Genomic DNA, 23,286 nt, shown 5'->3' with positions numbered 1-23,286 from the left:
AACTTTGAATAAAAGTGATGAGAGTGCTAGCCTTGATTTGTTCTGTTCTGAGGAGTGAAGTGTCAGATGTTTCGCCATGAAGTTTGGTGTTACCTGGGAGGTCTTTCATAGCTACCCTTTATCAGATTAAAGACATTTCCTACTCTTTTAATATTCTTTAGAGTTTTTTTTATTACTATGTATGGATGTTGAATTTTGTCAAATATTTTTTCTGTACTTATTGAGATGATCATACGGTTTTTTTCACTGATTCATTCTTCCATTGATTGGTTTAATGCCATTATACCAACTTTGCATTCCCGGGATAGACCCTAATTGATTATTATTTTTTAATACATTGCCGAATTCCATTTGTAAATATTTCGTTAAGCATTTTTGTGTCCATGCTCACGAGGGTTAGTGTTTTATAATTTTCTTTTAATGTATTTGGCAGGTTTTAGATTAATTTTATGCTAGCCTCATAATAGAGGTTGGAAAGTGTTTCTTCTTTATTAATCTGAAGCAGTTTGTATAAGATAGGTGTGTTTTTCTTAAATGTTTGATAAAATATATTGGATCGAGGTAATGTCGTGTAGACTTTTGAAAAATTTGATTTTTTGATATAGGTTTATTCATGTTTTCTATTTGATCTTGTGTCAGTGTTTGTAAGTTGTATTTTTCAGGGATTTTGATCACTTTATCAAAGTTTCATTTATTGGTATAAAGTTATTCCTAATATCCCCTTATTATAGTTTTGATCTTTAGTGATGTCACCTTTTCCATTCCTGATATTGAAATTGTTTTGTTCTTTCCCTTTCTTTCTCCCTCTCCCCACCCCTCTGCAGTCTTGTTTGAGGTTTATCAATTTCTTATGTTTTTTCAAAGAACCAAATTTGGGCTTCTTAGTTTTCCTCTATTGCTTTTCTCTTTCTTATTTCATTGATTTACGCTTTTATCTTGATTTTCTTTCTTATATGTGATTAGGGCTGGATTCTCCTTTTATAGCTCATTTCTATGGAAACATATTTATTAACATCAACTCTTTGTTTTTTTCTAATGAAAGCATTTGAACTTTAAATTTCCCCTAAACCTGTGTATTAATTGTATCCCAGATAATATTAATAATTAATTTTCATATATTACTTTTATTATCCATCAGTTCAAAATGTTTTTTCTAGCTCTCCTGTGATTTCTCTTGTACTGAAATGTTAGGCTGTATTTAAAAAGATTTTCAGGTATTTGGGTCTTTTGTAGATATTTTAATATTGATTTCTGATTAATTCCATTGTGGTCAGAGAGCATACTCTTAAGATTTCAGTTTTGAAATTTATTTAGACTTGTTTTATTGCCTGATATCTGGTTCATCTTTATGATTTCATGTGTATTTGAAACACATGTGTTCTGCGGTTGTTGGTGGGTTGCAGCTTTTGACAAATAAAACTTAGTGAATGCAATTGATAGTCCTATAAAGAGATTCTGCATACTTACTGATTTTTTATTTAATAGTTAGGTGTGTTGGGACAACTGGGTAGCCATTTGAAAAAAAAAATTATATGAATTATAATTGGACCTTCACAGGAAGGTCAGGCTTAGTCCATTCCGTAGCATGATACATGATTTTGAAAAAAGTTGAACCTGTTTTGTGATGAAGGTGAAATCCTCAGAAGTGTGTTGATAGAAATGTAGAGGTGGGCACTGAGAGAGTTTTTAAATGTTGCAGTTTCTGTCTTCACCCTCCTTGTCTTTGATGTGACCAAATATGGGCTCTGATTCCTTCTAACCAGAAGAAAATCTGGAAGGATAAACTGGAAGAGTTTTGTTTCTAGAGTAGCGCTCCCCACACTTTCCACCCAGTCCAAACCACAAGCACAAGAAAAGAGGGTTTTTTGTATGCCATGTAAGTAGGTAGACCACACAGATTGTAGAAATTGACCAGAATGGAAGTAAAAGGAAGCAATAGCCAGTATGTGAAGCATGGAAGTAGTAAATTTTTTGATTAACTTTAGAATTGGGATAATTTTAGATTGTATGATGTGGACTGTACATTTAGGTACGATATCAGACACCAGGATAAATTTCAGACAAATCAAGTATTTAATATAAAAAAAAATACTATAAGTATATGGGAGATTTCCTTTATAGCCTTGGAATAGAGAAAGTCTTTCTAACTGTAACTCTAATCCCATAGGCTATAAAAACTATAGACTTGACTATTAAAAATGTATGTCAATAAACAAAAGCGAAAATCCTTCCAAAGAAAAACAAAAGGAAAACAAAAGGAAAACAAGAAGAAAACATTAATAGGGAAAAATATTTGTAACTTATAACAGACAAAGGGCTAGTCTGCAAATATTTGAAGAGCTTCCTTAGTCAAAATTAAAAGATCCATCCAATAGAAAAATAGGAAAAGAATAAGGGTAATTCATGGAAAAGGATAGGTGAATGGGTCTTAAATTCTGTGAAAGGTGCTAAATCTCATTCATAGTAAAAAAAAAATGCCAATTGAAACTTTACTGATATATTTTTCACCTACCAGATGGGCAAAAATTCAAGTGGTAATATACTCTCTTGGTAAGGCATGGGAAAACAGGTATTGTCGTACTTTGTCGATGGGATTATGGATTGGTACAATCCCTGCGGGGGACAGGTTGACCATATTTCAAGTGCATATATCTTTCTTTAGGCCAGAGGTTTCTCTTTTGGGAATTTATCATACTTGCATGCATATAAAATGATATGTACACACAATTTTTCAATTATTGTATTGTCTGTAATAGCAAAATATTGAAAACAATTTAAATGTCTGTCGATAGAGTTGACGGTGTATCTATGCAGTGGAGGTACTATATAGCTATTACAAAGAATGATAGAAGTACTTTATGTACTGAAATGGAAAGAACTGCAAGATGTATTCTTAAGTGAAAAGACAAGGTATAGACAGCAGGTGTAATATGCTATAATCTGTGTAAAAGAAGGTGGCGAAAAGGCATATATATATTTATGTTTGCTCGTGTATGTGTAAAGAAACTCCAGAAGGGTACACACAAAACTAGCAGTGGTTAATTCTGGTGGTCATGGGGAGGGCGGAACTGGGTAGTTGGGTTATAGGATTAGTTTATTTCACTGAATAACTTTATTTTTTGATTTTTGAATTATGTGAATATTTTGCCTGTACAAACAATTAAAAAAAGAAAAGCAAAAATTAGGTCGGCTGTTAGCAAAATAACCACTTCTCTCTTTTTTGCCTTTTTTCTTCTTTCTCCTTGAATTTTCTTAGTGCAGGAAGTGGCATGATACTGAGACGCATAGTGAGAAGTAAGCAGGAATTAAAGCGGTTCATAAGAATGGGCCCGATTATCCGAGGGTTTGTCCAGACTAAGTACAGAAGAACTTGAGATTCGATGAACTGTAGATTAATTTCCCTAGAGGATAGATAGATTGAGTTCATGTTGGTAGATGAAAGACAAGGATTATCAACATGAATGATTTATCAGGTATAAGTGCCTGTTGCTATTAAGTATGCTCTCTTTCCTCAGGGGTCTGTGGAATAGAATGTTTCATTTTCCAGAATATAAATTAGATGACACTTTTGCATTTCCATTTTATGTATGGTTTGTGATAAAAACTCTCTCTTTGCCAGAGGAGACTTTTTCTTTGATGGATATACAATAGGCATCTGAATTATGTATTTAAAATATGGAAGTTATTTTTGCTCCTTTTAAATACATGGTAAAAAAGTTTAAATTGTATGAAAAAGTACAATGGGAGATGAGTCTCCTTCCTCCTACATATCCATAGGCCCTTCTTTATAGAGGTTCTTAAATGGGAATTAAATAGTCAAACTCTATTTCCTATTTTCCTATTTAAAACTCCTTAGAGAAAGGTCATGTAATAATGATAAAATTTCTTAGGATGCAATATTTATCCAACTTTAAGTTCTGGGACTTTAACCTCAATCTCTAAATATTTGGAGATTTTCCTAGATATCTTGTTGCTTTCTCATTTAATTTTGTTTTAGTCAGAGAACTTTGTATGATTACAGTCTTCTTAAATTTATTGGGACTTGTTTTATGGCCTACATATAGTCTAACTTGGTGAATATTCCATGTGTATTTGAAAAGAATTTGTAGTTCGCTGTCGTTGAATGTAGTGTTCTATAAATGCAGATTAAGGTAATTTGGCTGGTAGTGTTATTAAAATTTTTTCTACCCTTGCTATTTTGAAGGGGTCTGCTTTTTTTTTTTTTTTTTTCAGTTACTGAGAGAGGAGTGTTAAAATCCTCAACTCAGATTTTGGATTTGTCTTTCTCTCCTTTTACTTTTTGACAAGTTTTGTGTCACGTATCTTAAAGATACATTATAAAGTTAAGGAATAAACTTATAAAATACCTGGGGTTTAAAGGGAGAAGCAAAGACCAAGGACTTTCTATTGGGAAAAACAACCGGAAGGGTACACCGTAAGCGTGGGAGAAATGAAGTGAGAAGGTGGCGTTAGTATGTGCGGGGGCAGGGCAGATCGCGGAGGGCCTCGTATGACATGGACAGGACTTTGGGTTTTAGTCTAAGTTTGATGGAAATCATTGGAACATTTTGAGCAGAGGACTGACAGCTGAATTATGTTTAATGTTTAATAGGCTCAATCTAGATGCTGTGTAGGGAGCAGAAGAATCAGATAGACGAGTTACAAGTCTATTGAAGTTATCCAGGCTAGGGATGTTGGCTATTTAAACTAGGATGGAAGCAGTGGAAATGGTAAGTATTTAGATTTGAGTATATTTTAAGTTAGAATCAAGAACAAAGAGAACCTGCTGAGGAGTTTTTATGGGTATGAGAAAAGGAAAGGCGTTGGGAATTATCCCCAGGTTTTTGGTTTGAGCCACATAGTGAATGTCAGTACCATTTACTGACATGGGAAACAGTGACAGAAGGAGCAGGTTGAAACAGGGTGCATGTCACTACCCTTATTTTACATATAAGGAGATTTAGGTGTAGATAAAGAGTTCTGATAACTTTCGGGATAGAATCCTGGTTGCCTTATCACTAGTCTTGGATTTCTTCTAAGTGTCTTATTTTTAAAAAATTAATTTTACTTGCATGATGTCGAATGTTCATTTAAAAATTCTTTTAGAAGAAAAGTTTGAGCAAGGATATTTTAAGAGTATTTGAGATTTCATATATTTTTTAAGATGGTAATGGTCAAGTAGCCTAGCACCTTGCAGATACTGAGTAATTGTTAGATTAAATTAAAAGAAGATTCAGTCTCATTTTCAACCTTGACATTATCCTAAGAGCATGTATTCATCTTGTATTTAAGATAAATCACATGAATTGAAAGTAATGGTTAAGACTAGGAATCATAAGATCTCAGTTTGGACTGCAGGCCTGCCCCTTACTCTGTGTGTGTGTAACTTTAGTTTTATTGTTCTTAGCCTTAGTTTCCCCATCTGTGAAATGGGGATAATAATTATGCATGTCACATAATTATTGTGAGGATGAAATATGATTATGTATGTTTAATAGTGCTAGCACAAAATGGTACATCAAACATGAAATAAAAGTTTATGGAATCAGAATCTCAATAAAGCCACTATGATATGTTCACAAAGTTGGGAGAAATTTTTAGTAGAGAAAGTTTGTGGGAAAATTCTGTACTTAAACACATGCTACTTGTTTTTTAATTGCTATATATATTAATGTACATGTTATGAAGACTACATTACTAAAGATAAGTGTTCATGTTTACAGGTATTGGTTTACCTTAAAAAAGGGTTATCATGTGGCTTTCAAATATAGCAGCAAAACTGATAACTTCATAGAAGAACAAACTGATCTACATAAAGAAGTTATAGACGGAGTGACTGATTTGAGTATGCTCAGGCTGTTTGAGACCTATCTTGAAGGCTGTCCACAACTTGTTCTTCAGCTCTACACCCTTCTGGAACATGGCCAAGCAAATTTCAGTCAGTGTAAGTCTTTCTTAACACCGTGTTAGATGGTTGTCACTGAGAGCTTATGTCAATTACATAACTTTTTGACAGGTTTTAGAATTTTTAAAATTTTTTTCTCTTTAGTATTATTTAATTTTTGAGAAGTACATAGTTTAAATATTAAAAAGTATATAAAGACGTAGTCTTCCTTCCCCTCTTCCATTTCTTGCTTTGACCAGAAAGGAAACTATTATTGTCATTTTTTTGACGATTCTTTCAGAAAAAAATTTTAAAAGCCTGTATTCATTCTCATTGTCTCTCTCTCTGTCTTCCTCTCTGTCTCTTACAGAAATAGCACCATAAAATAAAACTGTCTTTGTTTTGTGAATTTAACAGCATATCTTGGAGATCTGTTCATATCAGCACAAAACGAGCTCCCTCATTCATTTTTATTATCTGCATAATATTACAAATTATGGATGTACCATGAATTATTTAACAAGCCTGTATTTTATGTTTATTTAGGTTGTTTCTAATGTTTTACTATTGCGAAAGATGCTGCCTTGAATAATCTAATACTTGTGTCATTTTGCATATGTGAAGTGTGTCAGGGATCATGAGGGCGAGCGTGCAAATGCTGCAAAACTCATGCAAGTTTTGCAAGTTGGCCAATATGTTGCTCTATTATAGCATATTTTGTCATTGGAGTAAAATATTCAATTTTAAAGAATAGTTTGGTATTTTCATTTAAAAGAAACTTTTAATAGGCGTTTAATTTGTGATGTTTAAAAGCATTTGCTAAATAATAGCTCCAGTCTCATTAATGCCGGAGGCTGGATGCCGTGTACAGACTCGACTCTGCCGCAGAGGAGCAGGTCATCGTCCTCCTGGAGTTCCCTCTATGCTAGACTCCCCGGGAGATCAGTTCATGCCCCCAGATGGTCTTTCTGTTCCCAGTTTCCTGTAAACCTCTACACTGCAGCTTCTTCTAGTATTTCTACCTTTACCTTGGTTGTTAGTATGACTCTGAAATGACCTACTATGTATGAGTCCTCTTTTTCCTTGTGATGCAAAGAATTTGTGCTTTGAGAGTTAAATGTTCTGTACCAAATAGTTGCTGAAACTAGAAGTTCAACATTTAGAGTTTACAGCCTGTGTTATGGTAGATCTGCTTTTCCAGTTATTCCAAGTAGTACATAGTATCCAGACCAGCAGTAGGATCCAGTGACAATTATATTCATATTATGGTTCCATCTTCATTTTTTTACTTTCTCCTTGAACTAAGATGTTGAGGTGTTAGGTAAAAAGAGCAAAAAATAATGTGTCTACTATTGTGCTACCCTGAACAAGCCCGATCCCATCTGATCTCGGAAGCTAGGCAGGGTTGGGCCTTGGTTAGTACTTGGATGGGAGACCACCTAGGAAAACCAGATGCTGTAGGTGTAAAAAATAAAAAATAAGGGATTGTAAGCTGACAAGGTCCTTGCAATCTGTGAGGTCAACCAAGGGTTGCCTTGCCTAAAAAAAAAGGCAAAAAATGAGAAATAATCTAGTTTAACAATAGAAGATTTGATACATAAGTTATTGTAGACTTTTAGTATAAAAAGTTATGTAGCCCCTAGAAATAGTGTTTAAAGATAACTTTTAATGAACAGGAAAGTAATTCTAAAATAAAATTTAGGCAAAAAAGTTTATAAAATTTTCCATAAGTATACTTTAAATGATATAAAGAAATTATTATGTAGAAAAAGTCTGGAAGAAAATATGCAAAAATGTTAACTGTGGCTGCTTATGGGATTATGCAAAGTGAAAGTAGCTACCTCATTCTCCACTTCTAAGTGGGACTATGAATGATTTTATCATCTTTATACTTTTCTGAATTTTTATATTTTCTATAGTAACTTTATTTTTTTGACAGGAAGAGTAACTTAGAATGTTAAAAAAAAAAACTAGGTTACATGTTGAAGTAACTTCAGTAGACTGATATTCTTTTATCTTTGCTTCTTCCTGAAATCATACTAAAAAGAAGAGTAAAAAACTAAAAAGAATATAAACCCACAAGGATAGAATGCAGAGTAGAATAGTAGATTTGAAATGTCAACAAATGTTTAGAAGATGGAAAGCAGATGGAAAACTGAGGCTATTCCAATCAACTCTGCCACTGAAAGGCTACATTATTTGAATCAACCTACTCTCTGAAGACATGTAGAACTATTGGACAGATATTTTCAAAAGCCTTCATAAAGGCAGAAAACAGTATGATACTACAAGCCAAAGCACGCTTGAAAGCGGGGATAAAGCAGAATTAGGTGTGACTCTGAAGGCATTTGCACCTGGAGAGTTTTTACAGACCCTCATAGACAGCCGATTCAATTCTGATAGCTTAGCAGGGTGTGGAGAACTGAAGACAAAACTCAGGGCTCTCACAAGGAAGTCTGGTAGAAAACGGTAATCCACCAAGCTGGTACACCACAAACCACCCTCCTCAGTGGGAAAGTGAGGTTATCTACCTCACTTACTCTCCACTTCCAAGAGGCTCCAAGGAATATTGCCTTGCCGCTGAGTAGGGCAGGGAAAAATGTCATTGAGAAGTTATAACAATATGATTTGCAACCAAAATTCATATCTTTGGCTAGTCTAGAAAACAAAACAAAATGATCCCCTCCCTTCAAAAAAACAAAGTAATAGAAGCCAAGCTATAAATATAGTTTAGAGTGGTTCCAGACTGTTAGTGACTCCAGGTGTCTGGCAGATACAAGTATAAATCCTCCCTGGAGAAATCCTCCCTACAGGCCTCAAATAATTTTTATTGATAGTTTTCCAAGGAAAGTGAATGGTTTACGGTAGTTTATAGTGCCAAAAAGAGCTAAGGCACCGTGAGTAAGAATCAGCAGAAATAGAAAAAAAACTCATTAAGACTTTAGAGATTGGAAATTACCAAATATAAAAGTATAAAACATGCAACCTATTATCCTGAAAGAAGTAAATGATGAACTTGAAAATATGGAATAGGATAACTTTAAAAAATGAATAGTATATTTAAAAAAGAAACAAGTAGAATTTATGAGACTCGAAAACATTTAAGAATTAAATTTTAAAACTCACCAGATTAGACACAACTGTATAGACAATTAGCGAGTCGATGCTAGGTCAGAGGAATTCCAGGATCTAGCTTACTGAGACAAAGAGATAGAAAATATGAAAGAGATATTAAGACATGGAAGATGGACGGGAAGCTCTGACATACATCTGAGCAGAGTCCCGGAAGGAGAGTAGAGAAGGAATGGAGCAGAAGCAATATTTGAAAAGTGAAAGGCTGAAAAAGATTTTAGAACTGATGTGTCACCTACCCACACGTTCGAGAAGCACATCATCTCACAAGCAACTAAGTAAAGAAAATCCATACCACAGCATATCAGTACTAAAGGAAATTCCAAAGAATGTACTTCAGACAGAAATGAAGTGTTTTGAGATGCAAGAAGGAATAAAGAACAAAGAAAGTGGTAGACATCTAGGTAAATCTAAAAGAAAATTGACGGTATGAAACAAAAATACTGTGTGGTTAAAAAGAATGAAAGTACAATACAGTAATAACATGTAAGTCAGGTAGAAGATAAATGGAGTTAAAGTATTTTAAATTCCTTGTATATGTAGTTCAGGAGAAAGATAAAGCATACTGGATCTGGGCTCTTTGAGGTATAAAACCAAAACAATGCAGAAGCCCTATTAAAAAAAATATAACAGTAAGAAACGAAAATTAGATTTTGCATTAGTCTGTTTGGGCTGCTGTAACAGAATACCCCAGACTTGGCAGCTTAACTAGATGTGCAAGATCAAGGTGTCATCAGGATTGGTTCCCGGTGAGGACCCTCTCTTCACCTTCTTGCTGTGTCTTGCTGTGCTTTTCCTCTGTGGGGAGAGCAAGCGAGCTCCCTGGCGTCTCTTTCTTATAAGGCAGCAGTCCTGTCAGGTTCTGGCCCCACTCCTATGCCCTCATTTAGCCTTAACCTCAACCTCCTTAAAAGCCCTGTCTGAAAATGCAGTCACATCAAGGGTTTAGGTTTTCAACATACGAATTTTGGAGAAACCAGTTCATAAAACGTATGAAAGTAAACATTTTAAAAAATAAGATAAATTATAGCAAATTACAGATATAAGAAGGCTAACAAGTACTACAAATTTCGCAGAAGAAAAGTAATATCTTATTTTAATACTCTTTAAATCTTTTGGCTGTGTACTTTCTGATTGGCTTTTGGTTGATAATGATTTTATAATATGCTTTTGATAGCATAGGGTAATTTGATTTTTTTCTAGCATAGTTGACTGAGCAGCAAAAAATGCTATATGTGTGTAGTTATTATTAGGTAAATGCCGAATATTGATTTTACCAAAAATTGTGATTCTGCTCTTTTGGGCAGATGAGGGAAAGGAAAGTGAAAGACGGGTGCATATGTGTGTGTGTATGTGCCAAATTTTCCCGGTCTCAAGTAGGAAATCAATAAGCAGTGTCTAAAGCAGATAGATTAAGAAGTAGCACAGTATGTGTGTCATTTAGAAATACGGCAGTAAACGTCAAGAGAAGAGCTAGAAGGATTGATGTCGATTTCTTCTGGGGGTCGTGACTGAGGTGAGAAGAGGGGCAGAGCAAGGCGCAGCTGTTTTTTTCTTTTTTTCTTTTTTAATCTGTAGTACTTTTTGTATGTATTAGTTTGTATACGCATGTATATGTGTTAATTTGGTAGAAATGGAAACTAATTATAAAAAAAAGACATCATAGGGCAGTTTAGGGGAAAGCAATGTTTTAATTTAAATATTTTTTTAATTGAAAGAAAAGAGGTCCAACTAATCGTGTGGTCCAGAGAGGTATGTGCTAAAACCACGAGAGCGGACAAAGGCATTTATAATCCTTGTAATCTTCTTTAATAGATAGATCTAAAGCCAGCCTTTCTGTCGTAATACAGTATATAGACCTCCAGTGAGGCTCTCACTCTCTAATATCTTTGCTTTCAGTTTTATAAAAGTGCCAATTTTGACAGTAGGGCTAATGACGTGCTTTTCCAAAGTAGTAATGAACCTACTCTTCTGTTATTTGTTGGGGGAAAATGGGGTAAAGATTTCAAATCTATTGAAATTTCTAAGTTTTAGAACTTATTTGTTCATTTGATCTATCATCTTAAAGATATGGTAAATTGAAGTTGTCGATACTCATTAATTGTCTGTTTAACTACCTGTCCTCCCTCCCTCTCACCCTCTATGCCTGCCTCCTTTCCTTTTTACCTCCCTCTCTCATGATGCTGTCTCTTAGTGAATTAGGTATATGCCCAAGGTCAAAACCAAAATGACTAAAATAGCTAGGACTATAACTGTCCTATCTTAGAGAACTTCCAAAGTATGTAGTTTTACTGTATCAGTTGCTCAATAAAATTTGTCCAGAGTTTGTCTAATTTATTCGAAATCTTGTAGTGGTTAAGTACATAAACTTTGGAATCAGGAAGATTTAGGTTCAGATCTCAACTAAGCAACTTGCTAGCTCTTTGACCTGGGTCAAGTAATACATATTTTCCAAACATCAATTCCCTCACATGTAATATGGGAATATTAGTATCTATCTTAAAGGATTAGTTGAAATGAGTTTATAAAGTGCCTGACTTGTATTTGTGGGTATGTGTATGTACAGATGAAGCATGTATGGCATCTAGTAATTTAATATTGCTATTATTATTCCTATAACAATATACCTTTTCTGAATTTTTTGTTTTGTAGATGCAGCCATCATGGTCTCTTGCTGTGCTATTTCTTGGTCGACTGTTGATTATCAAGTAGCTTTAAGAAAATCCTTGCCTGATAAAAATCTCCTTAATGGACTGTGTCCCAAACTCACATACCTCTCTTACAAGTTGTTTACAATATTATCTTGGATGCTGAGTGTTGTACTTCTATTATTCTTAAACATTAAGATTGCTTTATTTCTGTTGTTATTTCTTTGGTTTTTTGGTATATCGTGGGCATTTAAAAACCAAACTCAGTTTTGTGCTTCCGTAAGTATGGAGCTCTTATATAGGGTTGTTGTTGGGTTCATTCTTATCTCTACATTTTTTAATATTAAAGGACAGAATACCAAATGTCCAATGTCTTGTTATTATATTGTGAGAGTACTGGCCACATTAGGGATATTGATTGTGTTCTGGGTTTGCCCGCTTTCTGTTTTTAATTCAGACTATTTTATACCTATCAGTATTATTATAGCTCTGAGTCTTTTCCTTGGAATTATTTTTCTTATCGTTTATTATGGGGCTTTGCATCCAAACAGAGGTGAAGAAGCAAAACCTGATGAAATTGATGGAAAACCAGTGCAAAAAGATTGTAGAATGAAGTATTTCCTAATGCAATAAGCTATTCACTTATTAAATGTATTTTATTTTTTGTTTCATTGGTTAGTAAAGAAAACGTTGTGTGTATGTGTGTGTTGTTTCTTATTTTTGCCTACTTTAATTTGAGATCAGTTCTGGTACATTAAGAATGTGAGAAAGCATACTATTTTTATTATTTATATTATTTTCTCAGTTGGTTTTGAAGATCTTGAGTACTTAGATATATTTCCTTATTGTCTGTTAGAGTTGCCAATTGGAGGCTGAATTAGAAGAAGTGGTCCAGTTCTCATAATTGGAAGGCCAAAATTGAGCTTTGCTCCAACTCTCATTTTTCCTGAACCAAAGCCGCCGCACCTGTCGTGGAGAACTGCAAAGGGAGGAAAAGAGCACAAGTGTTCTTCTCTCCTTATTTTCTTGATACAGTGCATATATTTTTGAGTTGGGGACAGATCGAGTTGAGGAAAAAGGAAAGGAGGGAAAGAGGAAGAAAACAAAACGAACTCACCATCGTAGCCACTTTTTAGTGTGCAGTTCAGCAGTGCTAACTATATTCACTTTGCTCTGCATCTCAGCTTTTCAATTCACCTTCCCAAACTGAGACTCTGTCTCCATTGAACAACAGCTTCCTGTTTCTCTCTCTTTCCAGCCCCTGGCTATCACAGTTCTACTTTCTGTCTCTGTGGCTTTGATTACTTTAGCTATCACATATAAGTGGAATTGTACAGTATTTGTCTCTTTCGTGACTGGCTTATTTTACTTAGCATAATGTCCTTAAGGTTTATCTACATTGTAGCATGTCACAGGATTTCCTTCTTTTTAAAGGCCAAATCTGGCTGATGCCCATTTCATGGTCATGGCTAAATTAAAAGTTGGATTCCATTGTATATATGTGCCACATTTTCTTTATCTGTCATTGGGTTGCTTCTACCTCTTGGCTGTTGTGAATAATGCTGTAATGAACGTGAGACATAGCACTTTATGTAATGGAAAAAAATGGTTAGAGAACAATATACACACCTGCTAAAGAGCTTGAATATTGAATGTCCCAGACATTCTGGGCAACAAACATTTTCCCATCAATTTATGGCCAAGAAACAAATGGGTAGATCCTGTTCAGATGTTTTGGCTAGTTAGCAAGCTCTTAAAATGAAAGTTTACTATCTAATAAATTTATTTTATCCCATTATTTTCTATGTGATTGTCATGGATGTATAGCACTTTTAAATCTCCCCAATTTTAAGCTTTTTTTTTCCTATATTATTCTGCACATACCAAAGACCTTTTGAAATTTAGAAAAAGCATAAGAATAATTATGAACAGTACTCTCACAAAAGAACACTTGTATACACTGTACTAGTCAGGGTTCTCCAGAGAAATTGTCTCATGTGGTTATGGAGGCCAAAAAGTCCCATGATCTGTGGTCTGCAAGTTGGAGAACCATGAAAATTCATGGTATAATTCAGTTCACATCCGAAGGCCTGGGAATCGTGGGGCTGATGATGTATGCCTGATCTGAGTCTGAAGGCGAGAACCAGGAGCGCCAGCGTCTAAGGGCAGGAGAAGATGGATGTCTTAGCTCAAGCAGAAAGCGCAATTTTGCCCTTTGTCTGCGTTTTTGTTCTATTTAGGCCTTCAGCAGATTGGATGATACCGCCCACACTGGGGAGGGCGTTTTCTTTTCTTAGTTTCCCAATCCCAATGCTATCTCTTTGAGAAAAAATGGTCTCACAGACAAACCCAGAAATATGTTTTACCAGCTATCTGGGCAAACCTTAGCCCAGCTGAGTTGACACATAAAATTAACCCTCACATATACTTATATACTTTATTGTCTACTCGAAATGTGAATAGAATGCTTCCCTTAGAATCACCTGGAAGGTCTTTTAGGTTTCTGGACACCATTCACAGTTTCTTTTCAGTAGATCTTGGTGGAGCCTGAAATTTGTATGTCTAAGAAATTTTCAGATGTTGCTGATGCTGCTGGTCTGCCCACCCTGCTTTGAGAACCACTGCTGGCTTGCAGGCTAATACTGCTGTTAATAACCAGTTTTAAAATAGCCACTAGAGGGCAGTGGAACCACAGACAAATTGGATGTGCTGCTTAATAGGTTCCCTGGTTTATGCTATCAACTATAGTAATGCTGCAAGCCGTGAGAATACCAAAGCCAAACATTAATTTCCTGTACAATGTCTTGAGGCTCATTCTCAATTGTAACATAAATCAAAGGTTGTCCTTATGATTACAAGAGTCAGAGATGTATAATGGAACTCTGGCTGATGCCCATTTCATGATCATGATAAATTAAAAGTTGGATTTTTCTAAGTGGGCATTTGCACACATACTTAGTCGTCTTTGGGTTAACATAAACCACTTGTGGTTTCCCAAAGAGACTACATTTTGATAATAGGTTCAGTTTGTTATGGAGAAAATTCTGCATTTATTTATTGTTTTAAGATGTGTACCTTTTACCTTGTGAAAGTGAGACCTAAGTACTTTTAAAAATTAAACAGTATATCTTTCCAAAGTTCACAGAACATAAAGACCTACAAGAGTGTAGGGAATTTGAAATTCCTTTCTCCTAGATATATCGCTTTGATGGTAGAAAGGAGTAGAAAACAAAACGTGCAGTTTGCAAGGATGTTATATTTTCTTTTTGCCTCACCTGGTACAGAACTTGAAAGCTGCCTTTACTGCTGCTTTTATTGCTCTTTAAGATTTTCTTTTTGATACCTATTGTATAGACATGGAATCCATTCTGAGTTATCCTAGTTCTTGGCTTGAACTAGCAATCGCTTTTCATCGTGTTGTAGACATTTTGATTTGAAACCCCGAAAACCTGAGTTTAATTCTTTACCTTGACATTATTACCTGGATATCCTAAATGAGTCATTTAATCTCTCTAAATCTCATTTTATGTATATAGAGACCGGGAATTACATAATAACAACAGCTGTCTCCCAGGGCTATTGGAAAAATCAGTGAGATATGTAGTAGTGTTTTATAGATTAACTATCCCTGAAATTTTCTGTTCTTGACATTCTTTACACAAGACATTCTTTATACAAGATGCAGTATATTTTGACTTGGTTTTGCCGTCACTTTTGTAAAATTGCTTCCATATATGTATATAAAATAGCAATACTCATAAAAATTTAGAATCTTATGGCAAAGAAGTTTAATCCTTTTGCATATAGCATCTTAATTTTTCATTAGAATCTTGTGTGGTATGTATTCTTGATATGTAAAAAATGTAATCTGTAGAGACTGCTAAATACAACTAGTTAGTCATGAGATCAGGATTAAGGCTTAAATTGCAAATAATTTTCTGGCATTTGGAAATATGCATGAATATTTGTATTATGTGCGCATGCACTTATATGAACGGTAGGATTTCATTAAATTGGTAAGTATTTCATTTTTTCTGAAAAACAGAACCCCTTAGCTACAGTTGATTTAAGATTAAATAATGGTTTTACTTACAGTTTTTGTTTTGTGTCCAGTAGTATGTCTTGCTAAATATACTACAAGCCTACATAGATCAGGGATTGAATTTCTGTGTTCCTCAAAGGCCTTTGCAAAGAACTTTCAGGGGTCTTCAATAGCAGCCCAGTACTCTTACTTTTTCTGAACCCCTGGAAAGTGAATAGAGTATATTTTATTCTGTAAACCACAAGGAAAATCATGTGATTCCTCTTTGGGGCAAGGAATCGATCCATCAGTGTGTACTTCTGAGAGCTGTTTATTCAGTACTGCGTAAGATAAGGCTTAGTAAATAAATACCTGTTGCTTAACTGATTGATCACCACTCCAGACAGTGATTTGTGTTTCCCTGGAGGTCTATGGATGAAAGTACTTTTTTAAAAAATTGTGGTTATAACTTTTTTGTATTCTCCAAGGATATGAAAATTGGTACTTTTTTAAAAGCAGATTTATTGAGAGATCATTTACATACAACTCACCTATTTAAACTGTACAATTTAATGTTCAACCATTCCCACAGTCAATTTTAGAACATTTCCATCACCTCAAAAAAGAAACTGTCTTTTATCTATCACTCCTTAATGGTTAATTTGTGCATCAACTTGGTTAAGCTGTAGAGCCCAGATATGTGGTCAGACGTTTTCTGGCTGTTTCTATGAAGGTGTTTTTGGATGAGATTAACATTTAGATAAGTGAACTTTGAGTAAAGCAGATTGTCCTCCACAGCATGGGTGGCCTCATCCAATCAATTAAAGGCCTAAATAGAACAAAAGCCTGACCTCTCCCCATTAGGAGGGCATCTGGCTTGGCACTGGACCTATATCAGCTCATCCTGGGTCCCCACCCTGCACTTTCTGGACTTACCAGCCTCCATCATCACATGAGTCTGTTCCTTAAAATCTCTTTCTATTCATATTCACATTTTATTGCTTTTGTTTCTCTGGAGAACAGTGACCAGTACACTCCCCTCTCCCCACCTCTGCCTCCCTCCCCCCTTCTTCCCTTCCACCATGCCCAGCCCGAAGCAACCACTCTGTGTCTGCAGATTTTCCTGTTCTTGACCTTAATATGAGTGGAATCATATAGGATATCATCTCTTGTGACTGGCTTCTTAATGTTTTCAAGGTTCATTTATACTGTAGCGTGTCTTAGTAGTCTATTTCTTTTTGTGCAGAATAATATTACATTGTATAAATAGACCACATTTTGGTTATCTGTTAATGGACATTTGGGTAGTTTCCACTACTTGGCTATTATGAATAATGCTGCTATTATGAAACTTTGGTACAAGTTTCTGTGTAGGCATTTGTTCTCATTTCTCTTGGGTATATACCTAGGAGTGGAGTTGCTGGGCCATTTGGCCACTCCATGTTTAATCGTTTGAAGAACTGCCAGACTGTTTTCCAAAGCGACTGCACCCTTTGATATTCCTGTCAGTAGTGTGTGAGTGTCCCAATTCTTTCACATCTTCACCAACACCATTGTTTACCTGACTTTTTGATTCTAGCCACTGTAGTGGGTAAGAAATGGTATTTCATGTTGATTTTGATTTGTATTTACCTGATGACTAATGATGTCAGTCATCCTTTCATATACTTAGTGTTGGGCATTATGTATCTTTGGGGAAGTGTCTATTCAGATCCTTTGCTCATTTCTTCATCGAGTTGTCTTTTTATTACTAACTTGTAAGCGTTATTTATATATTATAGATTCAGGTCCCTTATCAAATATATGACTTGAAAATATTTGCTTAACTGATCGTTCCATGGATGGTTTTTTTCACTTCTTTGATGATGTCTTTTGAAGCAGAAATGTTTTAAATTTAGATGAAGTGCAAGTTATTAGGTTTTTTCTTTTGCTACTCATAATTTTAGTGTCATATCTAATGATTCTTTGCCAAATCCAAGGTCATGAATATCTGCCCCTATGTTTTCTAAGAGTTTTATAGTTTTTGTTCTTATATTTAAGTGTTCTGTCCATCCCGAGTTAGTTTTGTGTACGGCATGAGATAAGAATCTAACCTCTTTCTTTTGCATGTGGCTATCCAGTTGTCCCAGAACCATTTGTTGAAAAGACTATTCTTTCCCCATTGGGCTCGGCACCCTTGTTGGAAATCAGTTGACCACCGATGTGTGGGGTGTTTTATTCTATTGGTCTATGTGTCTGTCCTCGGGCTGGAACCACACTCTTGTGATTACCACTGCTTTGTAGTAAGTTTTGAAATTGTGATCTGTGAGTGCTTCTGGTTTATTGTTTTTCAGTATTGTTTGGCTATTCTTGGTCCATTGCAATGTCATTTGAATTTTCAAATCAGCTTGTCAAATTCTACAAAGAAGTCAGCTGAGATTCTGGTGGGGATTATGATGAGTCTGTAGATTAGTTTGGGGAGTGTTGCCCTCTTAATGTTAAGTCCTGCAGTCCATGACCATGTCATGTTTTCCTGTTTATTTAGATTTTAATTTCTTTCAACAGTGTTTTGTAGTTTTCAGAGTAGAAATTTTATAGTACTTTTGTTGAATTTATTCCCAAGCATTTTATTCTTTTTGATGCTATTGTGAGTGAAATTGTTTTTTGATTTTATTTTCAATTTGTTCATTGTCAGTGGATAGAAATATAACTGATTTTTGAGTATTGCTCTTGTATCTTGCAACCTTGTTAAACTCATTTATTATGTTTTAATAGATGTTTTAGTGGTACTTTAAGATTTTCTATCTACAAGAGCATGTTATCAGCAAATAGGGATAGCTTTACTTTTTCCCTTCCAATCTGGATGCCTTTTATTTCTTTCTCATGCTTAATTCCCTTGGCTAGAACTTCCAATACAATATGAATAGAAGTGAAAAGAGCAGACATCCTCGTATTATTCCTCATCTTAAGGGAACACTTTCAGTCTTTCACGATTAATTATGATCCTAGCTGTAGGTTTTCATAGATGCCTTTTATTATGTTGAAGAAATTCCTTTCTATACCAGTCTGTTTAATATTTTTCTCATGAAGGAGTGATGGATTGTTTTGAAATTCTTTGATAATTATGTAATTTTGTTTTTCATTCTATTGATAAGATATATATTTCTTTTTTGTTTTATATTAAATGATAAGTAGTCCTCCCTTATTTGTGGTTTTGCTTTTCATGGTTTCAGTTACTTGCAGTCAACTACAGTCCAGAAATATTAAGTAGAAAATTCCACAAATAAACAATTCATAAATTTTAAGTTGCACACCTTTCTGAGGAGCATAATAAAATCTCACACTGACCCGCTCCATCTGACCAAGGGTGTGAATCATCCTTTTGTCCAGCTTATCCACGTTGTATATGCTACCTGACTGTTAGTCACTTAGTAGACGTCTCTGTTACCAAATCGGCTGGCGTGGTTTTGCATTGCTGTGTTCAAGTAACCCTGATGTTATTTAATAATGGCCCCCAACCTCAAGAGTAGTGATGCTGGCTAATTGGATATGCCAAAGAGAAGCTGTAAAGTGCTTCCTTTGAGTGAAAAGGTCTGTATGTATAAAAAGATGCTATGTATTAAAGTATACATAGGTTTCAGTACTATTTGTGGTTTCAGGCATTCACTAGGGGACTTGGAACATATTCCTCGTGGATAAGGGAGAACTACTATAATTGAGTTTTGGATGCTAAACCAACCTTGAATCCTTGGGTTAAATCCCACTTGGTCATGAATCCTCTTCTTTCTCCTCTCCTCGTATTGCCTTTATCTGTATGTTGGTGTGCTTAATGGCGTCTCGCATTTCTCCAAGGCTTTGTTTGTTTTTATTCTTTTTCCTCTCTGTTCTTTAGCTTAAATAATTTCTATCTATCTTTGCATGCTACATAATTATTGTTAACTGGGCATTTTAGATAATATAATTGTAGCAATTCCGGGCATTGGCCCTCTCATTCTGGATCTCGTCGTCATTATTTGCTTGTTCATTTGTTTAGTAATTGGCTGAACTACTCCAGTGACATCTCTATCCCTCCTCCCGCCCCACAGTGTTAAGCCTGTGATATTGCTCCTTTGGGAGGCACAGCTTGAGGTTGCCTACAGTCAGCTGGGATGCCAGCAACTCCAAAAGGGCTCTCCTCCGCTCTGTCTCCGGCTGCATTCAGCTATTAAAACTGACTGGTTGCTCTATTTTTTGTTTTTATTTTTTAATGAAATGCCCCAGGACATAAATTCCTCTACAAATGAATCCAAATAAATTACAGCTTTTCGAACAGAACAGTTTCTGAGATTGGTGTTTGCTATTTGTTCTGACCCCAGGAGGGGTCTTCTCAGCTGTCTAATGCCCCAGTTTTCTACTGCAAAGTAGCAGCCTACAGCCTAGGCTTTTTCTTCATTAGATACACAAATCTCCCAACTGCCTTTTACTACAACCTCCACTCTTCTTTTTTAAAATTAATTAATTGTTTTTATTAATGGTGACACTGGTTAATGAAATCCGATAAGTTTTAGGTGTACAATTTAACAGTAAAGCGTATATATGTTCACACTGTGTGTTCACCTCCCATAATTGGATTTCTTTCTGTCACCACGTATTTGACCTGCTTTGCCCCATTTACCTCCCCCTTCCCCCAGCGTGTACCCTCCAGTAACCACTAGTCTGTAGTCCATGTCCTGAGTCTCTGTCCTGTTTCCACTGTTCTTGCGAGTGCTCTTGGGTTAAACTTTACCAAGCTCAGTTGCAATGAAGTTCTTTTTTGGGGGAAGAGATCAGGAGCTATTATCTGTTTTATGCCTGCTTCTCCTCCAGGCAAAACCTGTGGGTCAGGGCTCTGGTGCTGCTGGTGGGGACAATGGCAAGCTGTTCTCTGGGTGACACTCTAGTTCCACAGTGGGAGTTGGGGGAGACTGCACCTGCCTGGCACTTGTCCCCAGCAGCAGACAGCGGGAGGGAGTGGAGGAGAAGGGCTGCAGTCCCGCGGAGCTCACTGGGAGCGGGAGCCTGTTCTGGCTGCCGCAGTCCCCAGTCCCCAGTCCCTGTGGAGTGTCTCTGCCTCAGTTTGCTGGGGTGTGGTGGCAGGAGCGGTTGATTCAAATATAAGACTTGCACGTTATGGAAAGTTTCTTAGATTTCTTTGAATAGATGTTTCTTCATTTGCTGTTTGCATAAGGACTATTTCCAGAGGCTTTAATAGCTTGCTTTTTAATAATTCTCACCAGTTTCACTAGGGAGTTAGTCAGTGGAGCTCTTCCTGTTGTGATGCCACTATTCGTAACAGTCTGTCGTTCTTGACAGCTGTCCACCAACCTGACGTTATGAAGGTTCATACAGCTCTACCCTATAGGAGAGTCTCTTGATACATTGTGGGAATTCAGGGCCCTTCAGGCACCCACGTAAACACAACTCTTCTTTACGTGAGGCTGTCCAGATAATTTCGAATTAAAAATGCTCTAGGACAGCGGTCCCAACCTTTTTTGTTCTGGGGATCAGTGCTATGAGAATCTAATGCCTGATGATCTGAGGTGGAGCTGAGGCCGTGATGCTAGTGCTGGGCAGCGGCTGCGAATACATGTGAAGATTAGCTCCCTGGTCCGCCTGCCACTCACCTCCTGCTGTGTGGACCAGTTCCTAACATGCCACCGATGCACACTGGTCTGTGGTTGGGGACCCCTGCTCTAGGACACCCAGTTCCCAGCTCAGTTCTTTTTAAATACTTTCCTATGATATAATGGTTACATTTTTTGTCTTTCTAAAATAACAGTTGTATTTGGACATTGTTCTTTTTAAGTTAGTCTTCATGGTATAATTTCTTGGGTTTAAGATTAGAGTAGCTCAATAGCTAGTATTTTAAGTTGTCAGTGACCCTCTTGTTTATATTATCACCAAAAGCCAAGCCAGCAGGCTTGGGCAGTGCAGTTATAGAGTAATAGCAGAGCTCTGCCTGTGTGGCCTTACCCTATTGGGCACTTCACGTGGAGCTAGCTGCCTGGCTGGTCTCGAGGCAAACCCCTGATGTGCCGGCCTGTGTTACTTGTGATTGTTTGGGATGAGTTATGCAGAGGTCTGTCTAGCAATCTGTGACAGGCAGAGATTCTTTAGTTTCTACTTCTAAATAGTGATGTGTAAACAAAAAGTGCAGAAGCCCTTTTAAGATGTATAGTTCGAGAAAGCATAAAATTTCTCTTTCCATCACAGAATATACCCAAATATCTTAAATCATATGCATCATTCTCTCTATAAAGGAAGAGATACTTTGCCTCCATGAGAAGCAAAACTGAGTCAGTTACAGATTTCTAATAAGGATAGATTGAAAATAGTTTGAGATAATTATAACAAATTTGGCAGTGTTGATGAGACAGAATTTTTAATATCATATTTATACTTTATATTTCATGCTAATCACTGAGATCTGCTTTTTCTACAATGTTCATTGTGGTTTAAACAGTCAAATGCCAAGAAAACGTTCCACCCTGAGCGGTGATGTGCAAATGCGTGCCTTCGTTTCATACCTCATGCCCTCGCTTTTTGTGGTCAGTACCTTTGGGCTATATAGGGACTTCCAAAAGTCTTAAAAGTAAAAAGTCTTTCCAATTTTCAGTTTAAGAAATGTCTTGCCAACTGTTTTTTTCTTGGGAATGAAGAACGTAAGTGTTTATGATGGAACTTTTCATACAACTCGGGTCCATGCAATATGCACCTGAATGTGCGTTGGGCCAGGTACACGAGGCATTATTAATACTTCTTAAGGAAATAGTAGCTATTTAAACAGGGGAGTGGAAGACAAGGAAGGGAAGGAAAGGAAGGAAAAAAGAAAACTCTTCGAAGAATATAGTTCAGTGATGGGATGTATGGAGATGGGTTATTTTTTCCCCTTTTTATTGTGAGGAATGTTTGAAAATCATCTGTCTGAAGGAACATGCAACATTCTTGACCTTGTCATTTTAATCCAACAGTGTATAGAAACCAGTTCTTTTTCTTAAAGGAATGGCCATGACATATTACAAAAGCATTTTCAGTACGTTAAAGATAGTGGGTTGTTTCTTCTTCTGTTTTGTCTACTGTCATTGTGTAGGAGAGGGACAGCATTCTGTGCAGTTGTTTTAATTACCCTCTCGGTATGCACCGTGACATCTGGTGGCATTGGCGAGCTCACCTGATAGACCACAAAGAATGCTGATTTATGAACCCATAATTGGGTTTTCAATAAACATGTGTCAAAATAATGTATTAGTTCAAACCGAAGCCTCCTTTATTTATTCATATAAAAGAGCACTTAACTTTCAACGAAGAATTGCCTATCATCAAAAACACTCTATAAATGAATCAAATTTATGAAGACACGGTTCTAGAGGATGATTACACAAAGGCTACATCTTGTTTTAACTCTTTAGAGAACTTAGTGTTTCGACTTGCTTGTTTTCACCATATCATGTTTTTACATTCAAATAGAGTATATTTTAATATGCACTCGTTAAGGTACTTGTTACAGAATGACTAGTGATTTTAAAAAATATTTCATTGTGAAAGTAGCATTTTTAGCAGGTGTCATTCAATAGCAATTTTAAATTCTGTTATGACGACATATT

The 23,286-nt window shown here is 36.0% G+C and overlaps 1 protein-coding gene and 1 pseudogene across 18 annotated transcripts in view; both read left to right on the top strand.

Moving 5' to 3' along the window:
• The window catches only part of XKR9 (XK related 9), a 226,234-nt gene that overhangs the window by 13,452 nt on the left and 189,496 nt on the right, over positions 1-23,286 (top strand). For 10 of the 18 annotated variants that reach the window (XM_016152967.2, XM_016152959.2, XM_016152963.2 and 7 more), the window contains 2 exons: positions 5,724-5,944; positions 11,669-12,363. The exons of 1 other annotated variant lie outside the window; for it this stretch is intronic. In XM_016152967.2, coding sequence (XP_016008453.1) covers positions 5,848-5,944; positions 11,669-12,297 — 726 coding nt within the window. In that variant the 5' untranslated portion in view covers positions 5,724-5,847 and the 3' untranslated portion in view covers positions 12,298-12,363. Of the gene's footprint in view, positions 1-5,723; positions 5,945-11,668; positions 12,364-23,286 lie in introns of those variants that run through there. 7 more of the 18 variants (XR_004954587.1, XR_004954582.1, XR_004954588.1 and 4 more) reach the window with 1 other exon arrangement.
• Positions 7,229-7,348, top strand: LOC118612315 (annotated as a pseudogene).

This window comes from Rousettus aegyptiacus, unplaced genomic scaffold (genome assembly GCF_014176215.1).
Source record: "Rousettus aegyptiacus isolate mRouAeg1 unplaced genomic scaffold, mRouAeg1.p scaffold_m13_p_15, whole genome shotgun sequence".
In the NCBI taxonomy this organism is placed as follows: domain Eukaryota; kingdom Metazoa; phylum Chordata; class Mammalia; order Chiroptera; family Pteropodidae; genus Rousettus; species Rousettus aegyptiacus.
This window is presented reverse-complemented; position numbering and strand designations above follow the sequence as displayed.